This window comes from Oncorhynchus keta, chromosome 17 (assembly GCF_023373465.1).
Source record: "Oncorhynchus keta strain PuntledgeMale-10-30-2019 chromosome 17, Oket_V2, whole genome shotgun sequence".
In the NCBI taxonomy this organism is placed as follows: Eukaryota; Metazoa; Chordata; class Actinopteri; order Salmoniformes; family Salmonidae; genus Oncorhynchus; species Oncorhynchus keta.
In genome coordinates this window covers 24,209,482-24,225,203 of record NC_068437.1, presented here as the reverse complement: position 1 = coordinate 24,225,203, position 15,722 = coordinate 24,209,482, and the positions used below count along the sequence as shown (strand labels likewise).

Genomic DNA, 15,722 nt, shown 5'->3' with positions numbered 1-15,722 from the left:
TATTTACAAGTTAATTTACATTTGCTTTAGCGCCACCTGTACCTGATAGGGCAGATTTAGTCTCATGTGCGGAAGTAAGCCGTCTGGCACGAGAGACTCATTGGTAGGTAGACTAGAGCAGACCCAGGGGTTCTGACTCAACAGATGCAAATTTGAGCGCCCCAGGACGATTCATTTACTTTGACCTCTTATAATTCATGTGGGGCAGTAAGTAACTGAACAGCTTGTATTGAACAATATATTTTTGAAACAGGAAAATGTAGACATTTCCACACTTTTGAACATTGAAAACATAATCCATGAATTCTATCATATATTTTTTAAATAAAAAATACTAACTTTGTTGTTGACCAATCACAAGCGGGGTGCCACCCCTAATGCCCTAATGGGCGGGCTGCAGCTGTATGCTACAGTAGCATGGCCTCTTAGCTGGGCTGTCTGGGGGGAATTAGCAGGAGGAACAGGGTAATTTGAAAAGGAAACGCTTTAATGTGTCAGCACTGCCTCTGTCTAACATGCATAGATTTAGTGATGATGGACAGCATAATCGATGGAGTGAGTCAGTGGAGCGCTGTGTTTCCTCCCTGGGGTGAAGGCAACTATAAACAGAACCTCCAGAGTTTGGCTCAACTTCAGCAAAAACACAAATGACTCAGCAATGACTTGAGAAAAGGGAAATGTGTGACCAATGTGAGTGTCTGGCTCATTTTTGTATCTTTCTGCTATGCCCCCTAGAACCTAAACCTGACCTCTGACCTTTTAGATCTTAATGAAGTATGGGCGGCAGCGCTGGAAGCTGAGGGGAAGGATTGAGATCAACTGCAAGCAGGTGTGGGACAGCGAGGACATGATCTTCCTGCCTCTCATCACAGAGTTCCTATCAATAAAGGTACAAAGCAGAAAATTATTGCCTAAAACATGCACGCACGTGTGCATATAGGCACATGAAGATACACACACACACCCACAGACTGTCAATCACGTTCAAAGAGTCACATCTGCGTGTGAAGCAAAGACACTGAGGTAATGGACATAACAGCTCAGTGAAAGGAGAACAGCTGGATATCGACTTGTTTTTCTCCCTGAATGATTCCATTACTTTGCCCAATCTCACAGTATAGGAAAGTTAAACTGAGGGGGTCAGGAGACATGGATCTGTCTGAATTTCCATACAGGATTTACCCCAGTGTTTTACCCAAAACAGTGGGGTAAATATTTCTGTTTCCATCTATGCGGGCTGGCACCCATGTCTCACTGGGCCATGGCTCCAAATGACCTGCTCTCACTTGGGGCCAAAGCCAGTCCACTGGTACTTTTCAGCTGGCATTTACAATTGTCCGAAGTTAACATACACTTAGGTTAGAGTCATAAAAACTCATTGTTCAACCACTCTACAAATTTCTTGTTAACAAACTATAGTTTTGGCAAGTCGGTTAGGACATCTACTTTGTGCATAACACAAGTAATTTTTCCAACAATTGTTGAAAGATTATTTCACTTATAATTCACTGCATCACAATTCCAGTGGGTCAGAAGTTTACATACGCTAAGTTGACTGTGCCTTTAAACAGATTAGAAAATTCCAGAATATGTCATGGCTTTAGAAGCTTCTGATAGGCTAATTGACGTCAATTGGAGGTGTACCTGTGGATGTATTTCAAGGCCTACCTTCAAACTCAGTGCCTCTTTGCTTGACATCATGGGAAAATAAAAAGAAATCGGCCAAGACCTCCACAAGTCTGGTTCATCCTTGGGAGCATTTCCAAATGCCTGAAGGTACCACGTTCATCTGTACGAACAATAGTATGCAAGTATGAACACCATGGGACCACGCAGCCGTCATACCGCTCAGGAGGGAGACGCGTCCTGTCTCCTAGAGATGAATGTACTTTGGTGCGAAAAGTGCAAATCAATCCCAGAACAAGAGCAAAGGATTGGTTTAAATATTAAATTCTGCTTTTCTGATGTATCAAATACTTATGTCATGCAATAAAATGCAAATGAATTACTTAAAAATCATACAATGTGATTTTCTGGATACTTGTTTTAGATTCCGTCTCTCACAGTTGAAGTGTACCCATGATAAAAATTACAGACCTCTACATGCTTTGTAAGTGGGAAAACCTGCAAAATCGGCAGTGTATCAAATACTTGTTCTCCCCACTTGTTCTCCCCACTTGTTCTCCCCACTGTATGCAAATAATTAATTAATAGTTTTCTTGTTTTTTTTTTTTTCAAATTCCGTTTTGTTCATTTTAGGGATGTCCATGATAGCGATGACAATTTTCAAGTTGATAGGCCACTGTGTAGTGGATTTACAGTGATTTAAATTAAGATGGAAAATCTGATTTTAGATTCGTCAATATCTCTCATCTTTAAACCAATCCCTTTTCTCAAGCTACGTTGAGACATGTACCATGGGCCTACATTCCAAATGTGGTGTCATTTGGTCCTATGGTTCATTAGCATTTAAAAAAGATAATGTGCATATTAGCATATGTGCTAATATGCATCTACTGGTATAGTGTGGCAGTCTTTGAATGCAGCAGTGGTATTTCTGAAACTCTTTTTGGGATTTTTTAAAATATTTTTTTTTACTCTGCTGCTACTCACTGTTTATCGGCTATGCATAGTCACTTTACCCCTACTTACATGTGCAGATAACCTTGACTAACCTGTACCCCTGCACATTGACCCGGTACCCCCTGTTTATAGCCTTGTTATTGTTACTTTTTTATTATATTTTTTACTGTAGTTTATTTAGTAAATAATTTATTGAACTGCATTGTTGGTTAAGGGCTTGTAAGTAAGCATTTCACGGTAAGGTCTTCAGCTCTTGTATTCGGCGCATGTGACAGACCAAATTTGGAGTGAATCAGACTTTTTATTCTGAGGATAATAATTTATTATTATTTTACGCATTGGCGTTTATATAGTCAAAGTGAATTGTTAATATTTTCCTTATTGTTTAATATGTCAATGCCAAACTTAACATGGTTCATCATGGTTGTCTTTGATGACCCAAAAAGTTTCAAGTTATTAGGCCATTGTGAAGTGGATTTACGAAGGATTTAAATGGACACGTAAAATCCTCAGCCATCTCTTGGCTTTTCGCGAACTAAGTTAAGAGATGTGCCATGGGCCTCCTAACTAATAACTCATTTGGTGTTATTTGGACTTAATTATTGGGTTCATGCAAAGTTTTCCCAAGTTTCCAAGATGGAGGAAAATCTATCCTGATGGACCTTATGGGTCCTTGAGGCAAATTTGTTCAGCATAATGAAAGAGCCCTACATACAAAGTTTCAAATCCCTGGGTGAAATGGAGAAGTGGAAATGAGTGTTTAAGTGAGACTGATTAAAACAGTGCCACCTATATGCCAATCGGCACCATTCTTTTTGACCAAGTTACCCATGGCCTCTAGTTTCTGTGGTAACTCAAGCATAGATTGTCAAATTAGGAAAAAAAAGTTATTTGACCAAGTCAAGGAACATTTTAATAATAAGAATTCAGACAATAACAATAGGTTTCATCCCATACTAATATAATATCCTTGAGAGAGAAATAATTTACAATGGATAATAATGTGAAAAATCAGTGATTTTTGTATAACAGTATAATTTTGATAGCCAATAGCTAGGTTTCCATCCAATTGGTTACAGATTTGCATATGAATATTCTAAAATCTGGATTTTCCCAACAGAGATGTCTTTCTATCAATTTGACTTGTTGCAGATAAAAAGCTGTGCGTGAGGACCGAGTGCACATAGAACAAACTTTTGCGGTCAAATTCCCATCTACTGAATAAAACAATTAAAGTAAATGGGTTTCCATCGCATTTTCAACTCTACTGATATATATATATATTTTTTTGTCTATATAGCGAATGTGCCCACTCTGGTCTTTGCATGTGTGCTCTAGCCAACAGCGCACATATACAGTCTGGGTAGGCTACATGATGAGAACTATTATGGACAAAAGAGTGAGATTGTTTTTATTTGTCAAACGGTAGCCAAGCATTGATCATCATGTCACCAGAATAAGACCGTTGATATTTATTGGAAAGCAGCATCAAGCTCATCACTGTGCACTTTCACCAAACTCTGAAGTTCATAACTTATTTCTTCTGTAGCCTAATAAACTGCATGCTTTCCCGAGTCCTATTGGGAAGACCACACAACATCATCCCGTGGCTCCCAAGTTTACTTTAATATGATGGTTATATCGATCTTTGCGCGTAAAAATATTTTCACCAATATTTCTCACGTAATTCATTTTACAGACACAAAAAATATATAACCTTGTCTAGCGTGTTTTGTTAACATTTGGGAAGTTTACTGACAAATGTGTTGTTCAATCAGGGCTGTCGTGACATTTTCTATCCAACTTGTGCTTTACTCGCATAAAAAAGTTGGAACGGAAACCTAGTTAATGCTTATCTAAATCAGCTATTGGTGTGGTGTTTGGAGAGATTTAGATCATAACTGAATCACTGAATTTTGATTGGTCTTACTCTGGTTCCCTAGGTGACAGAGCTGAAGAGCCTGGCCAATCACGTGGTGGTGGGAAACGTGTCGTGTGAGACCAAGGACCTGTTTGCTGCTTTACCCCAGACGGTGGCAGTGGACATCAATGACCTGGGGACCATCAAACTGAGCTTGGAGGTCACCTGGAAGTGAGTGGCCCAATGTGGCTTCTGCTTTGAAGTGATAAGGATATTAAGGTTGTATAGAAAGAGGGACTGCGTGTGTGCATACATTTGTGTGTGGGTCTAGTAATACGTTTCTGTGCCCTTTTTTTTTCATGGACAGCCCCTTCGACAAGGATGACCAAGCCTCGACCGCCAGCACGGTCAACAAACCCCCCACGGTGAACAAACGCTTCTCCACCTACAACCAGAGTCCTCCTGATACCCCCTCCCTACGGGAACAGGCCTTCTATGTGAGTACCCTAAACCTCTAACTGTCCTATAACCAGTGTTCTTTTTCATAATATGTCCCATAATCCACAGAATAATGAACTGTACCCTGGGCTCAAGTATTTTGTTGTGTGACCTGGAGTTTTATTTTGTGAGCACCAGTGTGACTAAAAGAAAATCCCACAAAATGTCTCCGACAAGACAGGCTGCCTCCCACTGCAGCTTGCTTCCAGTTCCCGGGCCACACACACACACACACACACACACACACACACACACACACACACACACACACACACACACACACACACACACACACACACACACACACACACACACACACACACACACACACACACACACACACACACACACACACACACACACACACACACACACACACACACACACACACACACACACACACACACACACACACACACACACACACACACACACACACACACACACACACACACACACACACACACACACACACACACACACACACACACACACACACACACACACACACACACACACACACACACACACACACACACACACACACACACACACACACACACACACACACACACACACACACACACACACACACACACACACACACACACACACACACACACACACACACACACACACACACACACACACACACACACACACACACACACACACACACACACACACACACACACACACACACACACACACACACACACACACACACACACACACACACACACACACACACACACACACACACACACACACACACACACACACACACACACACACACACACACACACACACACACACACACACACACACACACACACACACACACACACACACACACACACACACACACACACACACACACACACACACACACACACACACACACACACACACACACACACACACACACACACACACACACACACACACACACACACACACACCAAGCCCTGCCCCTATAGCAGGCATAATACAGTAACTCCATGCTGTTTCTAAAGTTTCTAAAGCCGGATGCGCAACATTCTGAGACTTCCGAGAATGCTTGCAAAGCATGAGGCAAGGTTCTTAGCAGTCTGGCAAAGTACACTTCCGAGCAAGTGCTTTGCGATGGAGATGCAATGTGGTAGTCGTGCCAACATATCTCATCAGCCACCTGGTGGAAGGGATTTTGTGGATTTCAGGCTCTTTCCCCTGTTGCCTCCATCATCCTCCAAATCCCACCAACATCAGCCGCCTCAGAGAGCAACTGGTCCTCGTTTGGGAAGACACACACCAAAGCACGCAACAGGCTGACTAATACAAATGTTGAAGAATTGGTGGCCATCCGGGCAGATTTTAGGTTTTTTAAGCCTGACAACAAGCCATCCTCAAGGTTGGAAAGTGACAGTGAAGATGAGGCCTCAGAGTCTGATGTTCAAGAGGTGGACAATGAAGAGGTCCAGGGAGAAGACATGGAAGCCTAAGAGGAAGACAACCAAAGCTTTAGTTTATAGACTATCATTTTATAGATCTATGTTGAAACTGTTTTTGGGAGATGCGTTTGATCATTGGGGATCATTCAATATTCCCTATCTTTTGTTATTCAGTGAACTCATCCCATGTGAAGAGGAAGCTCAATTAAGGTTAAATTTGTAACAAAATCGTTTTTTATTTCTATTGGAAGGATTTAATCATGTCTACTTATGATAATGTAAAAGGTTTCTGTCTCCATATGATACTGTATGGTAAATATATCCAATGCAAAAAACATACACATTTTAATGGTATTAATATTAGTTTGCATATACAGTGGGGCAAAAAAGTATTTAGTCAGCCACCAATTGTGCAAATTTTCCCACTTAAAAAGATGAGAGGCCTGTAATTTATCATATGTACACTTCAACTATGACAGACAAAATGAGAAAAAAATCCAGAAAATCACATTGTAGGATTAAAAAAATATATATTTGCAAATAATGGTGGAAAATAAGTGAATAACAAAAGTTTATCTCAATACTTTGTCATTGCCAACAAAGGGTAGATAACAAGAGGTCAAATGTTTTCTGTAAATCTTCACAAGGTTTTCACACACTGTTGCTGGTATTTTGGCCCATTCCTCCATGCAGATCTCCTCTAGAGCAGTGATGTATTGGGGCTGTTGCTGGGCAACACGGACTTTCAACTCCCTCCAAAGATTGTCTATGGGGTTGAGATCTGGAGACTGGCTGGGCCACTCCAGGACCTTGAAATGATTCTTACGAAGCCACTCCTTCGTTGCCCGGGTGGTGTGTTTGGGATCATTGACATGCTGAAAGACCCAGCCACATTTCATCTTCATTGCACTTGCTGATGGAAGGAGGTTTTCACTGAAAATCTCACGATACATGGCCCCATTAATTATTTCCTTTACACGGATCAGTCGTCCTGGTCCCTTTGCAGAAGAACAGCCCCAAATCATGATGTTTCCACCCCCATGCTTCACAGTAGGTATGGTGTTCTTTGGATGCAACTCAGCATTCTTTGTCCTCCAAACACGACGAGTTGAGTTTTTACCAAAAAGTTATATTTTGGTTTCATCTGTCCATATGACATTGTCCCAATCTTCTTCTGGATCATCCAAATGCTCTCTAGCAAACTTCAGACGGGCCTGGACATGTACTGGCTTAAGCAGGGGTACACGTCTGGCACTGCAGGATTTGAGTCCCTGGCGGCGTAGTGCGTTACTGATGGTAGGCTTTGTTACTTTGGTCCCAGCTCTCTGCAGGTCATTCACTAGGGCCCCCCGTGTGGTTCTGGGATTTTTGCTCACCGTTCTTGTGATCATTTTGACCCTACGGGGTGAGATCTTGCGTGGAGCCCCAGACCGAGGGAGATTATCAGTGGTCTTGTATGTCTTCCATTTCCTAATAATTGCTCCCACAGTTGATTTCTTCAAACCAAGCTGCTTACCTATTGCAGATTCACTCTTCCCAGCCTGGTGCAGGTCTACAATTTTGTTTCTGGTGTCCTTTGACAGCTCTTTGGTCTTGGCCATAGTGGAGTTTGGAGTGTGACTGTTTGAGGTTGTGGACAGGTGTCTTTTATACTGATAACAAGTTCAAACAGGTGCCATTAATACAGGTAACGAGTGGAGGACAGAGGAGCCTCTTGAAGAAGAAGTTACAGGTCTGTGAGAGCCAGAAATCTTGCTTGTTTGTAGGTGACCAAATACTTATTTTCCACCATATTTTGCAAATAAATAAATTAAACATCCTACAATGTGATTTTTCTGGTGTACCTATGATTTAAAATTACAAGCCTCATCTTTTTAAGTGGGAGAACTTGCACAATTGGTGGCTGACTAAACTTTTTTGCCCCACTGTATTTCCGTTAATTCCCACTGAATGTTTCCACCTCAAGATTTGCAACCCTAAATACACCCCGTGCTTAATTTCAGCTCTTGGACTGCTTTTTTGCGGAACTTATTTGGCCAGATCTGGTACCTCTCCTGGCATGCAAAATAATTGTCACTTTTTAATGTAAAAATTTCAAATAAAAGCGGTCAAAGTTCATTCAATTTGCCTCTTAGTTAATTCTCCTGGCACCACAAAACCAAACAGGTATTCTAAGAGTTGATTTGGGTTGGCCCAGGTTTATGGTTTCGCAACATTGTATCTAACCTATGTTTGAGACCAATGCTTGGTGCTGGCTGTGTGAGTGAGAACTGTGTCATTATGTCTCGCATAGCTAGAATGATAATCACTTTCTATGATCTCTCTCCCTATCTCTCATGTCCTAACTCTGATGGACATGAGCTTCTCATCACTCCAGCGTAGCATTTCATCATTTATTTCCTTAAAGAATTATAGCCACGCAAAAGTTCTGAACAAACTGTAGCACCCCTGATGAATTTCTACATTTGCCAAAGTTATAGAATTACTGTTGTCTGTTCAGAAATAAATTAAATCATTCATAATAGCCTACGACACCATGAGAAGGCCTATCATTTAGCCACAGAGGATCAATAGCTGTGGATTGTAGCTGAAGAACAAGGAATAGCTTAGTCAGGAATAAGCGGTAAATCTGTCAGTGAAAAAAAACAGCACCCAGGCAAAACAAATACAATCGAGGGAAAACACAGGTTGGAAAGCAAATGGTGCCTGCTGAAAAGAGAAGAGTCTATGCTGTAGGCTGCAAAATATTTGATGAAATTCCAAATATTGTTTTACAGAGCATATCGGCCATATCGGCTACGCATCATTGGGTGAAACTGGAAATCATTTTTAGGACTATAGTTTCCTCCTCATATAGCCTACAATATTTTTCTACACACCTAGGCCTAGTCTATTGATGGATTCAAGACAATATTGTTTTTATTGATCTCAGATCAATTTGTCTGTGTCGAAGTAGCCTGCCATTTCGATAATTTGTGTGGTATTAAAAAATATTCTACTTAAGTCTCCAGTCATGAAGGAGTACGTAGAATTGTTTGAAATGTGATTATAAAGGCCAACATTTTCCCGGACCCCAGGCTACTAAAAATGTTCCCTATGTGTGCAACTTCAATAAGTGCCTCTACTCTACTGCTCTGTGCCACTGCGCAGATACAATGATATGCATGTAATGCTTTATTATAATTCCACTCTGACATTATGGGATATTGTGTGTAGGCCAGTGACCAAACATCAATATTTCATCAATTTTAAATTCAGGCTGTAACACAACAAAATGTGGAAAAAGTCTAGGGACATTTTGTGTCACAGAAATAGAGGAAAAGTGATATGTTCTTCAAGAGATATGCTTAAAAAATAAGTAGGTTTCATATATCTCAATCAATTAAAACATTTTATTTTTCTGGTGCTTCTACATTTTGTGGTGCTACTAACTTAGAAAATTTAGGAGCACCTGAACTTTTTTCATTTAGAGCCCTGGCTATAATAGAAAAATGGTTCTAGAATGAATCACAATTATCCCTATCCAGGACATGTTCTGTCACGCAGCATGTTTTCTGTTAACAGCAGTCGAACCGAGGATACTTTTTGTTGTTGTAGTTTTTAAAATAAATACGCGTCTGCTGGGTTACAACGCTAACAGGATGTTAACAGGATGTATTGGTCTGTTTTGTCAATGGGCAAGCTAAATACATCTAGCACCTATTTCTCTTAATTCAGTGACTTTATTGAGTGGAGTGTTTAGTCTAGCTGTGATTTGTAGTGGAGGTGGACCTTTTCTCACGGTCCTCTCCTAATTTACCTGGTGGTGTGAAGACTGCTCCGAGGAGCCTGTCAAGCAGCATGATGCCCCCCAAACAGCGCTGGTCCCTTCTGGATGTGTTTCGTGACACGCTGGTTGAGAGACTGTCTCAGAGCTGCTCCTGCAGTGACGTCTCTTCAGTCCACCTGGCCTCTGCTAACATGCAGACTGACGTAAGTGCTGCTAGCCACTACAGAGAGAACCCACTATATCCCCTCTAATCTCTAGTTAAATATGTGGTAGAGCATTGTAGAGTGTGGTAGTAGAACCTCAGTAGAAGTCCTCTAGTAGAAATCTTTATCGATTGTGTTGTGCTATCATGTAGATCCTCTCATGTTGGCTATTGTAGAATCTGTGTTTATAGTCAGCTGTTGTGTCCCTCCTCTTTGGGTCTTAAAATAGTCTTTAGTAGTCTTTGCAATGACCGACGCAGCCTTCTACTCTCCATATGCAGCCTCTATTTGTTATTGTTCCAGAGGTAAGCCTGGATGCTCAGCAAAGCAGAGGCCTGATAAATGAGAAGTTAATTAAAGGGAGCAGGGAGTCTGTTTGCTCTTTTGGCCAGAGGCCAGGCTGCTCTGCTCTGGTTTATAATAGAGGCTTGGCTGGCATGGGCTCACAGGGCCCCTTGGCTCTCTTTCTCTCTGTCTGACACTCAATTATCATACTGTATGTTAGCTTCAGAATGTGATGGTACTGTCTCCATTTGACTTTATCATCCTTGTTCTTCCTCCCCTCCTTTCTCTCTCTGTCTCTCTCTCTGTCTCTCTGTCTCTCTGTCTCTCTGTCTCTCTGTCTCTCTGTCTCTCTGTGTCTCTGTCTCTCTGTCTCTCTGTGTCTCTGTGTCTCTGTGTCTCTGTGTCTCTCTCTGGGTCTCTGGGTCTCTCTCTGGGTCTCTGGGTCTCTCTCTGGGTCTCTGGGTCTCTCTCTGGGTCTCTGGGTCTCTCTCTGGGTCTCTGGGTCTCTCTCTGGGTCTCTGGGTCTCTCTCTGGGTCTCTGGGTCTCTCTCTGGGTCTCTGGGTCTCTCTCTGGGTCTCTGGGTCTCTCTCTGGGTCTCTGGGTCTCTCTCTGGGTCTCTGGGTCTCTCTCTGGGTCTCTGGGTCTCTCTCTGGGTCTCTGGGTCTCTCTCTGGGTCTCTGGGTCTCTCTCTGGGTCTCTGGGTCTCTCTCGGTCTCTTTCTCTCTCGGTCTCTTTCTCTCTCGGTCTCTTTCTCTCTCGGTCTCTTTCTCTCTCGGTCTCTTTCTCTCTCGGTCTCTTTCTCTCTCGGTCTCTTTCTCTCTCGGTCTCTTTCTCTCTCGGTCTCTTTCTCTCTCTCTCGGTCTCTTTCTCTCTCTCTCGGTCTCTTTCTCTCTCTCTCTCGGTCTCTTTCTCTCTCTCTCTCTCTCGGTCTCGGTCTCGGTCTCGGTCTCGGTCTCTCGGTCTCGGTCTCTCGGGTCTCGGTCTCGGTCGGTCTCGGTCTCGGTCTCGGTCTCTCGGTCTCGGTCTCTCGGTCTCGGTCTCGGTCTCTCTCTCTTGGTCTCTCGGTCTCTCTCTCTCGGTCTCTCGGTCTCTCTCTCTCGGTCTCTCGGTCTCTCTCTCTCGGTCTCTCGGTCTCTCTCTCTCGGTCTCTTTCTCTCTCTCTCGGTCTCTTTCGGTCTCTCTCTCGGTCTCTTTCGGTCTCTTTCTCTTTCTTTCTCTGTCTTTCTGTCTCTCTTTCTGTCTCTTTCTCTGTCTTTCTGTCTCTTTCTCTGTCTTTCTGTCTCTTTCTCTGTCTTTCTGTCTCTTTCTCTGTCTTTCTGTCTCTCTCTCTAGAACATGCTGAGGAGGCAGGAAGATATGGAGAATGGCACAGCATGGTCTAACTCCTCTGAGTCATCAGATGACTCATCCAGCCCTCAACTCTCCCTGGGGCTGCGTCACACCAACAAGAACCTGGTCCAGCCAGAGGTCAATGTCTCCACACCCTCCATTGAAATCTCCTTTGCCCTCCGAGACACTGCCACCTCCACCCCTACCCACTTAGCCAAACAGGAGGATGTGCAGGAGGAGACGCAGAAGGAGTCGTCAGACATTGGGGCAGCGGGGAAAGATGAGGCTTCTGGGAAACAGGCAGTGCCTAACGGCCACGCCCGCTACTCACGCTCACTCAGCCATATCAGTGAGAACAGTGCCGATGGCGTACTGATAGACCGGTCAACCAGTGAATTTGTGGAGCCCTCTGAGGTCACCTCCCTGCAGTGTGGGATCTGTATAAACGATATTGAGATGGTGATACCTGCCAGGGCAGAGTGGGCCCTTATCCCAGGAGAGACTGTGGTGGTCAGAGACCCCCCTGAGCAACCCGCCCCAGCTACTGTGACCATGGAGGAGAGCAGGCCGGAGAGCAGGTATTCTGCAGTGTCTATAGAGTCCGACACAGGGTTAGAGGCTGTTTCAGAAGTAGAGCCAGAACTTCAGAGCGCTGTACCCACTAGGACTGATACATTGTATCAGCAAGGTGCCTCTCTGAATCCCAGACCAGACTCACAAGCACAGACCCAGAGCACTGAGGGCATATCATTCAGTGCCCACAGGGCAGTGTTGGTGGAGGCCAAGAAGCCTGAGGCTGTAGTAGCCAAGCCCACAGACTGTAAGAAGCAGCAGGCTGTGGACAGTGGAATTGAGGAAGCCCTGAGTGCAGTCATCTCCTCTCTGGATGACTACAGGGGACAGTTTCCTGAGTTACAGGTCCTGGAGCAGGAGTTACAACTACTGGAGGAGACATTAACAGTGAGTTGTGTGTGTGTGTGTGTGTGTGTGTGTGTGTGTGTGTGTGTGTGTGTGTGTGTGTGTGTGTGTGTGTGTGTGTGTGTGTGTGTGTGTGTGTGTGCGCGCACATGGCTCTGTTTCGTGTTGCACCTCACAATGGAAATGGCCACTTCATAAGAGTGAGGCGGGCATTGGTGGGAGCTGAGTAGATTTCAGCATCCCAGAATAGCACAGTTCCTTCCCTGTGGGACTGCGATCAGGGTGTGGAACTTCCTGCCCCTCGGCTCAGTCTGAATATTTCCATCCCACAATGCTGCAGCAGGAGATGTGTGTACTGTCGCTGGGAGGCCATCTGCCTGTTACACATACGCACAACCGACACAGATAGATACACATGAGAGCTCACTCTGAGCCAAATCCGTTGACAAGGTGATAGGAAACAGAAAAAGAATGGTTTTCTTTTAATCTTCATGTCATAATTTTAGGAACACACTGTTTTGTTCAGACACTTTCCTCAGATGATCCATTTCCAAATAGGGGGTGTATTCTCACAATCAGGACTTACAGTGCTTTCAGAAAGTATTCATAACCCTTGACTTATTCCACATTTGGATGTGTTTCAGCCTGAATTCAAAATGTATTAAAATATATTTTCTCACCCATCTATGAATAATAGCCCAAAATGACTGTGAAAACATGTTTTTAGATCATTTGTGCAACTTAATTGAAAAAAGAAATACAGAAATCTCATTTACATAAATATTCAAAACCATTTTCAATGACACAAATTGAGCTTGGGTGCATCCAATTTCCTTTTGATCATCCTCGAATGTCACTAACACTTGATTGGAGTCCACCTGTGGCCAATTCAATTGTTTGGATGTGATTTAGATAGACGCACAGCTGTCTTTATAAGGTCCCACAGTTGACAGTGCATGTCCGAGCAGAAACTATTCCATGAAGTCCAAGGAACTGTCTGTCTGTAGATCTCCGAGATAGAATTGTGATGAGGCATATCTGGGGAAGGGTAGAAAACAGGTTCTACAGTGTTAAATGTTTCCAAGAGCACAGTGGTCTCCATTATTGGGAAATTGAAAAAAAATATGGAAATACCCGCTGAAGGTCCTTGTTCAGGGAGATGACCAAGAACTCAATGACCACTCTGACAGAACTACAGAGTTCCTTGGCTGAGATGGGAAAACCTTCTAGAAGGACAACAGTCTCCACAGCACTTCACTAATCTGGGTTTTAGGGAGAATAGCCAGACGGATGCCACTCCTGAGAAAAAGGCAGATGAAGGCATGCCTGGAGTTTGCAAAAAGACGTGAAAGATGGAGCATAAGGTGAAAGATTCTGTGGTCTGATGAGACAAATGGAACTCTTTGGCCTGAATGCAATGCACTATTTCTGGAGAAAACCTGACACAGCTCATCACCCATCTAACACCATCCCTACTGTGAAGCATGGTGGTGGCAGCATCATGCTATGGGTATTTTTTTCAGTGGCAGGGACTGGGAGACTGGTAAGGATAGAGGGAACAATGAACGGTGCCAAATGCAGGCAATTCCTTGTTGAGAACGTGCTTCAAAATGCAAACAACCTTGGACTGGGGAAAAGATTTGCGTTCCAACAAGACAATGACCTCAAACATACAGCCAAAGCAATGCTGGAATGGCTTCATAAAAATGTGAAAGTCCTTGAGTAGGCCAGCCAAAGCCCAGATTTGAATCCCATTGAATATTTATGGAATGACTTGAAGATTGCTGTTTACCACTGCTCCTCCAGCTAACTTAAGAGCTTGAGAAAATCTGCAAGGAAGAACTGGAGAAAATCTCCAAATCCAGATGTGCAAAGCTGAAGGACATTCCCAAGATGACTCAAAGATGGACTCAAAGCTGTAAATGCTGCCAAAGGCTCATCTACAAAGTATTGACTCAGCGCTGTGAATACTTTAATTTTCAATAAATGTGCAAAGATGTCTAAACATGTTTTCACTTTGTCATTATGGGGTATTTTGCGTAGATGAGTGAGGGGGGAGGTGTGTTTTAATACATTTTGAATTCAGTCTAACTCATTAAAATGTGGAATCTGTCAGGAGGTAGAAATACGTTCTTAAGGCACTCTATATGGCATTAAAGTGGATTGGTGAAAAATATTTTTTGTGTGTGTGTTCTGTATGTGCGAGTACATGTGTGCATGTCTCTCCATAACAAGTGTATTCTGAAGGGCCGCACCTGCAGTCGTTCGTCCAGTGTCCAGAGTCTGACGGTGGAGACAGCCCTGGGCAGCTTTGACTTTCTCAACACCTCAGACCTGGAGGATGAAGATGAGGAGAACTGTGAGAAGAGGAGTGTGATGGACAGGTCAGGTTCCATAACATGGCTTCCCTCCCTAAATTCCATCACAGTTATACAGATTACAAGTTTTGCTCGTAAAGGAGTTATATTTCCCTGTGTTCACTTACTGCCATCTAGTGATCCCACAACACAGCTTTAAATATGCTGGATGTGAGAAGTTCATTGGTATTCTGAATGATAATGCCTTCACCTGGTCTAAATGTGACATGACATGTAGAGCTGGGCCATGGCTCTTGTTGTTGCCTCTCTTTGGCAACAACTCTCCTGATGTACTCAGTGTTTCCCCTAGGATTTTATTCAGCAGCAGTGGCAAAGTTAGTGTGGGGGGGGGTGCTACTCTTGTGGCTAAAGGCAATGTCACAACCAACCATTTTAAATGCCCTCTTGCCCTTTTTCTGCTTAATTAGGGATAGGCGGGACGCAAATGTCTCAACTGGCCAATTGCCAGGGAAAATGGCAATAACAT

At 43.3% G+C, this 15,722-nt stretch overlaps 1 protein-coding gene across 7 annotated transcripts in view; it reads left to right on the top strand.

Annotated features, from left to right (window-relative positions):
- The window catches only part of LOC118396246 (rho family-interacting cell polarization regulator 1-like), a 79,152-nt gene that overhangs the window by 46,683 nt on the left and 16,747 nt on the right, over positions 1-15,722 (top strand). For 4 of the 7 annotated variants that reach the window (XM_052465734.1, XM_052465731.1, XM_052465728.1 and 1 more), the window contains 6 exons: positions 764-889; positions 4,527-4,675; positions 4,812-4,941; positions 10,187-10,345; positions 11,964-12,920; positions 15,114-15,262. In XM_052465734.1, the coding sequence (XP_052321694.1) occupies positions 764-889; positions 4,527-4,675; positions 4,812-4,941; positions 10,187-10,345; positions 11,964-12,920; positions 15,114-15,262 (1,670 nt within the window). The remainder of the gene's footprint in view (positions 1-763; positions 890-4,526; positions 4,676-4,811; positions 4,942-10,186; positions 10,346-11,963; positions 12,921-15,113; positions 15,263-15,722) is intronic. The other 3 variants (XM_052465729.1, XM_052465733.1, XM_052465732.1) reach the window with 3 other exon arrangements.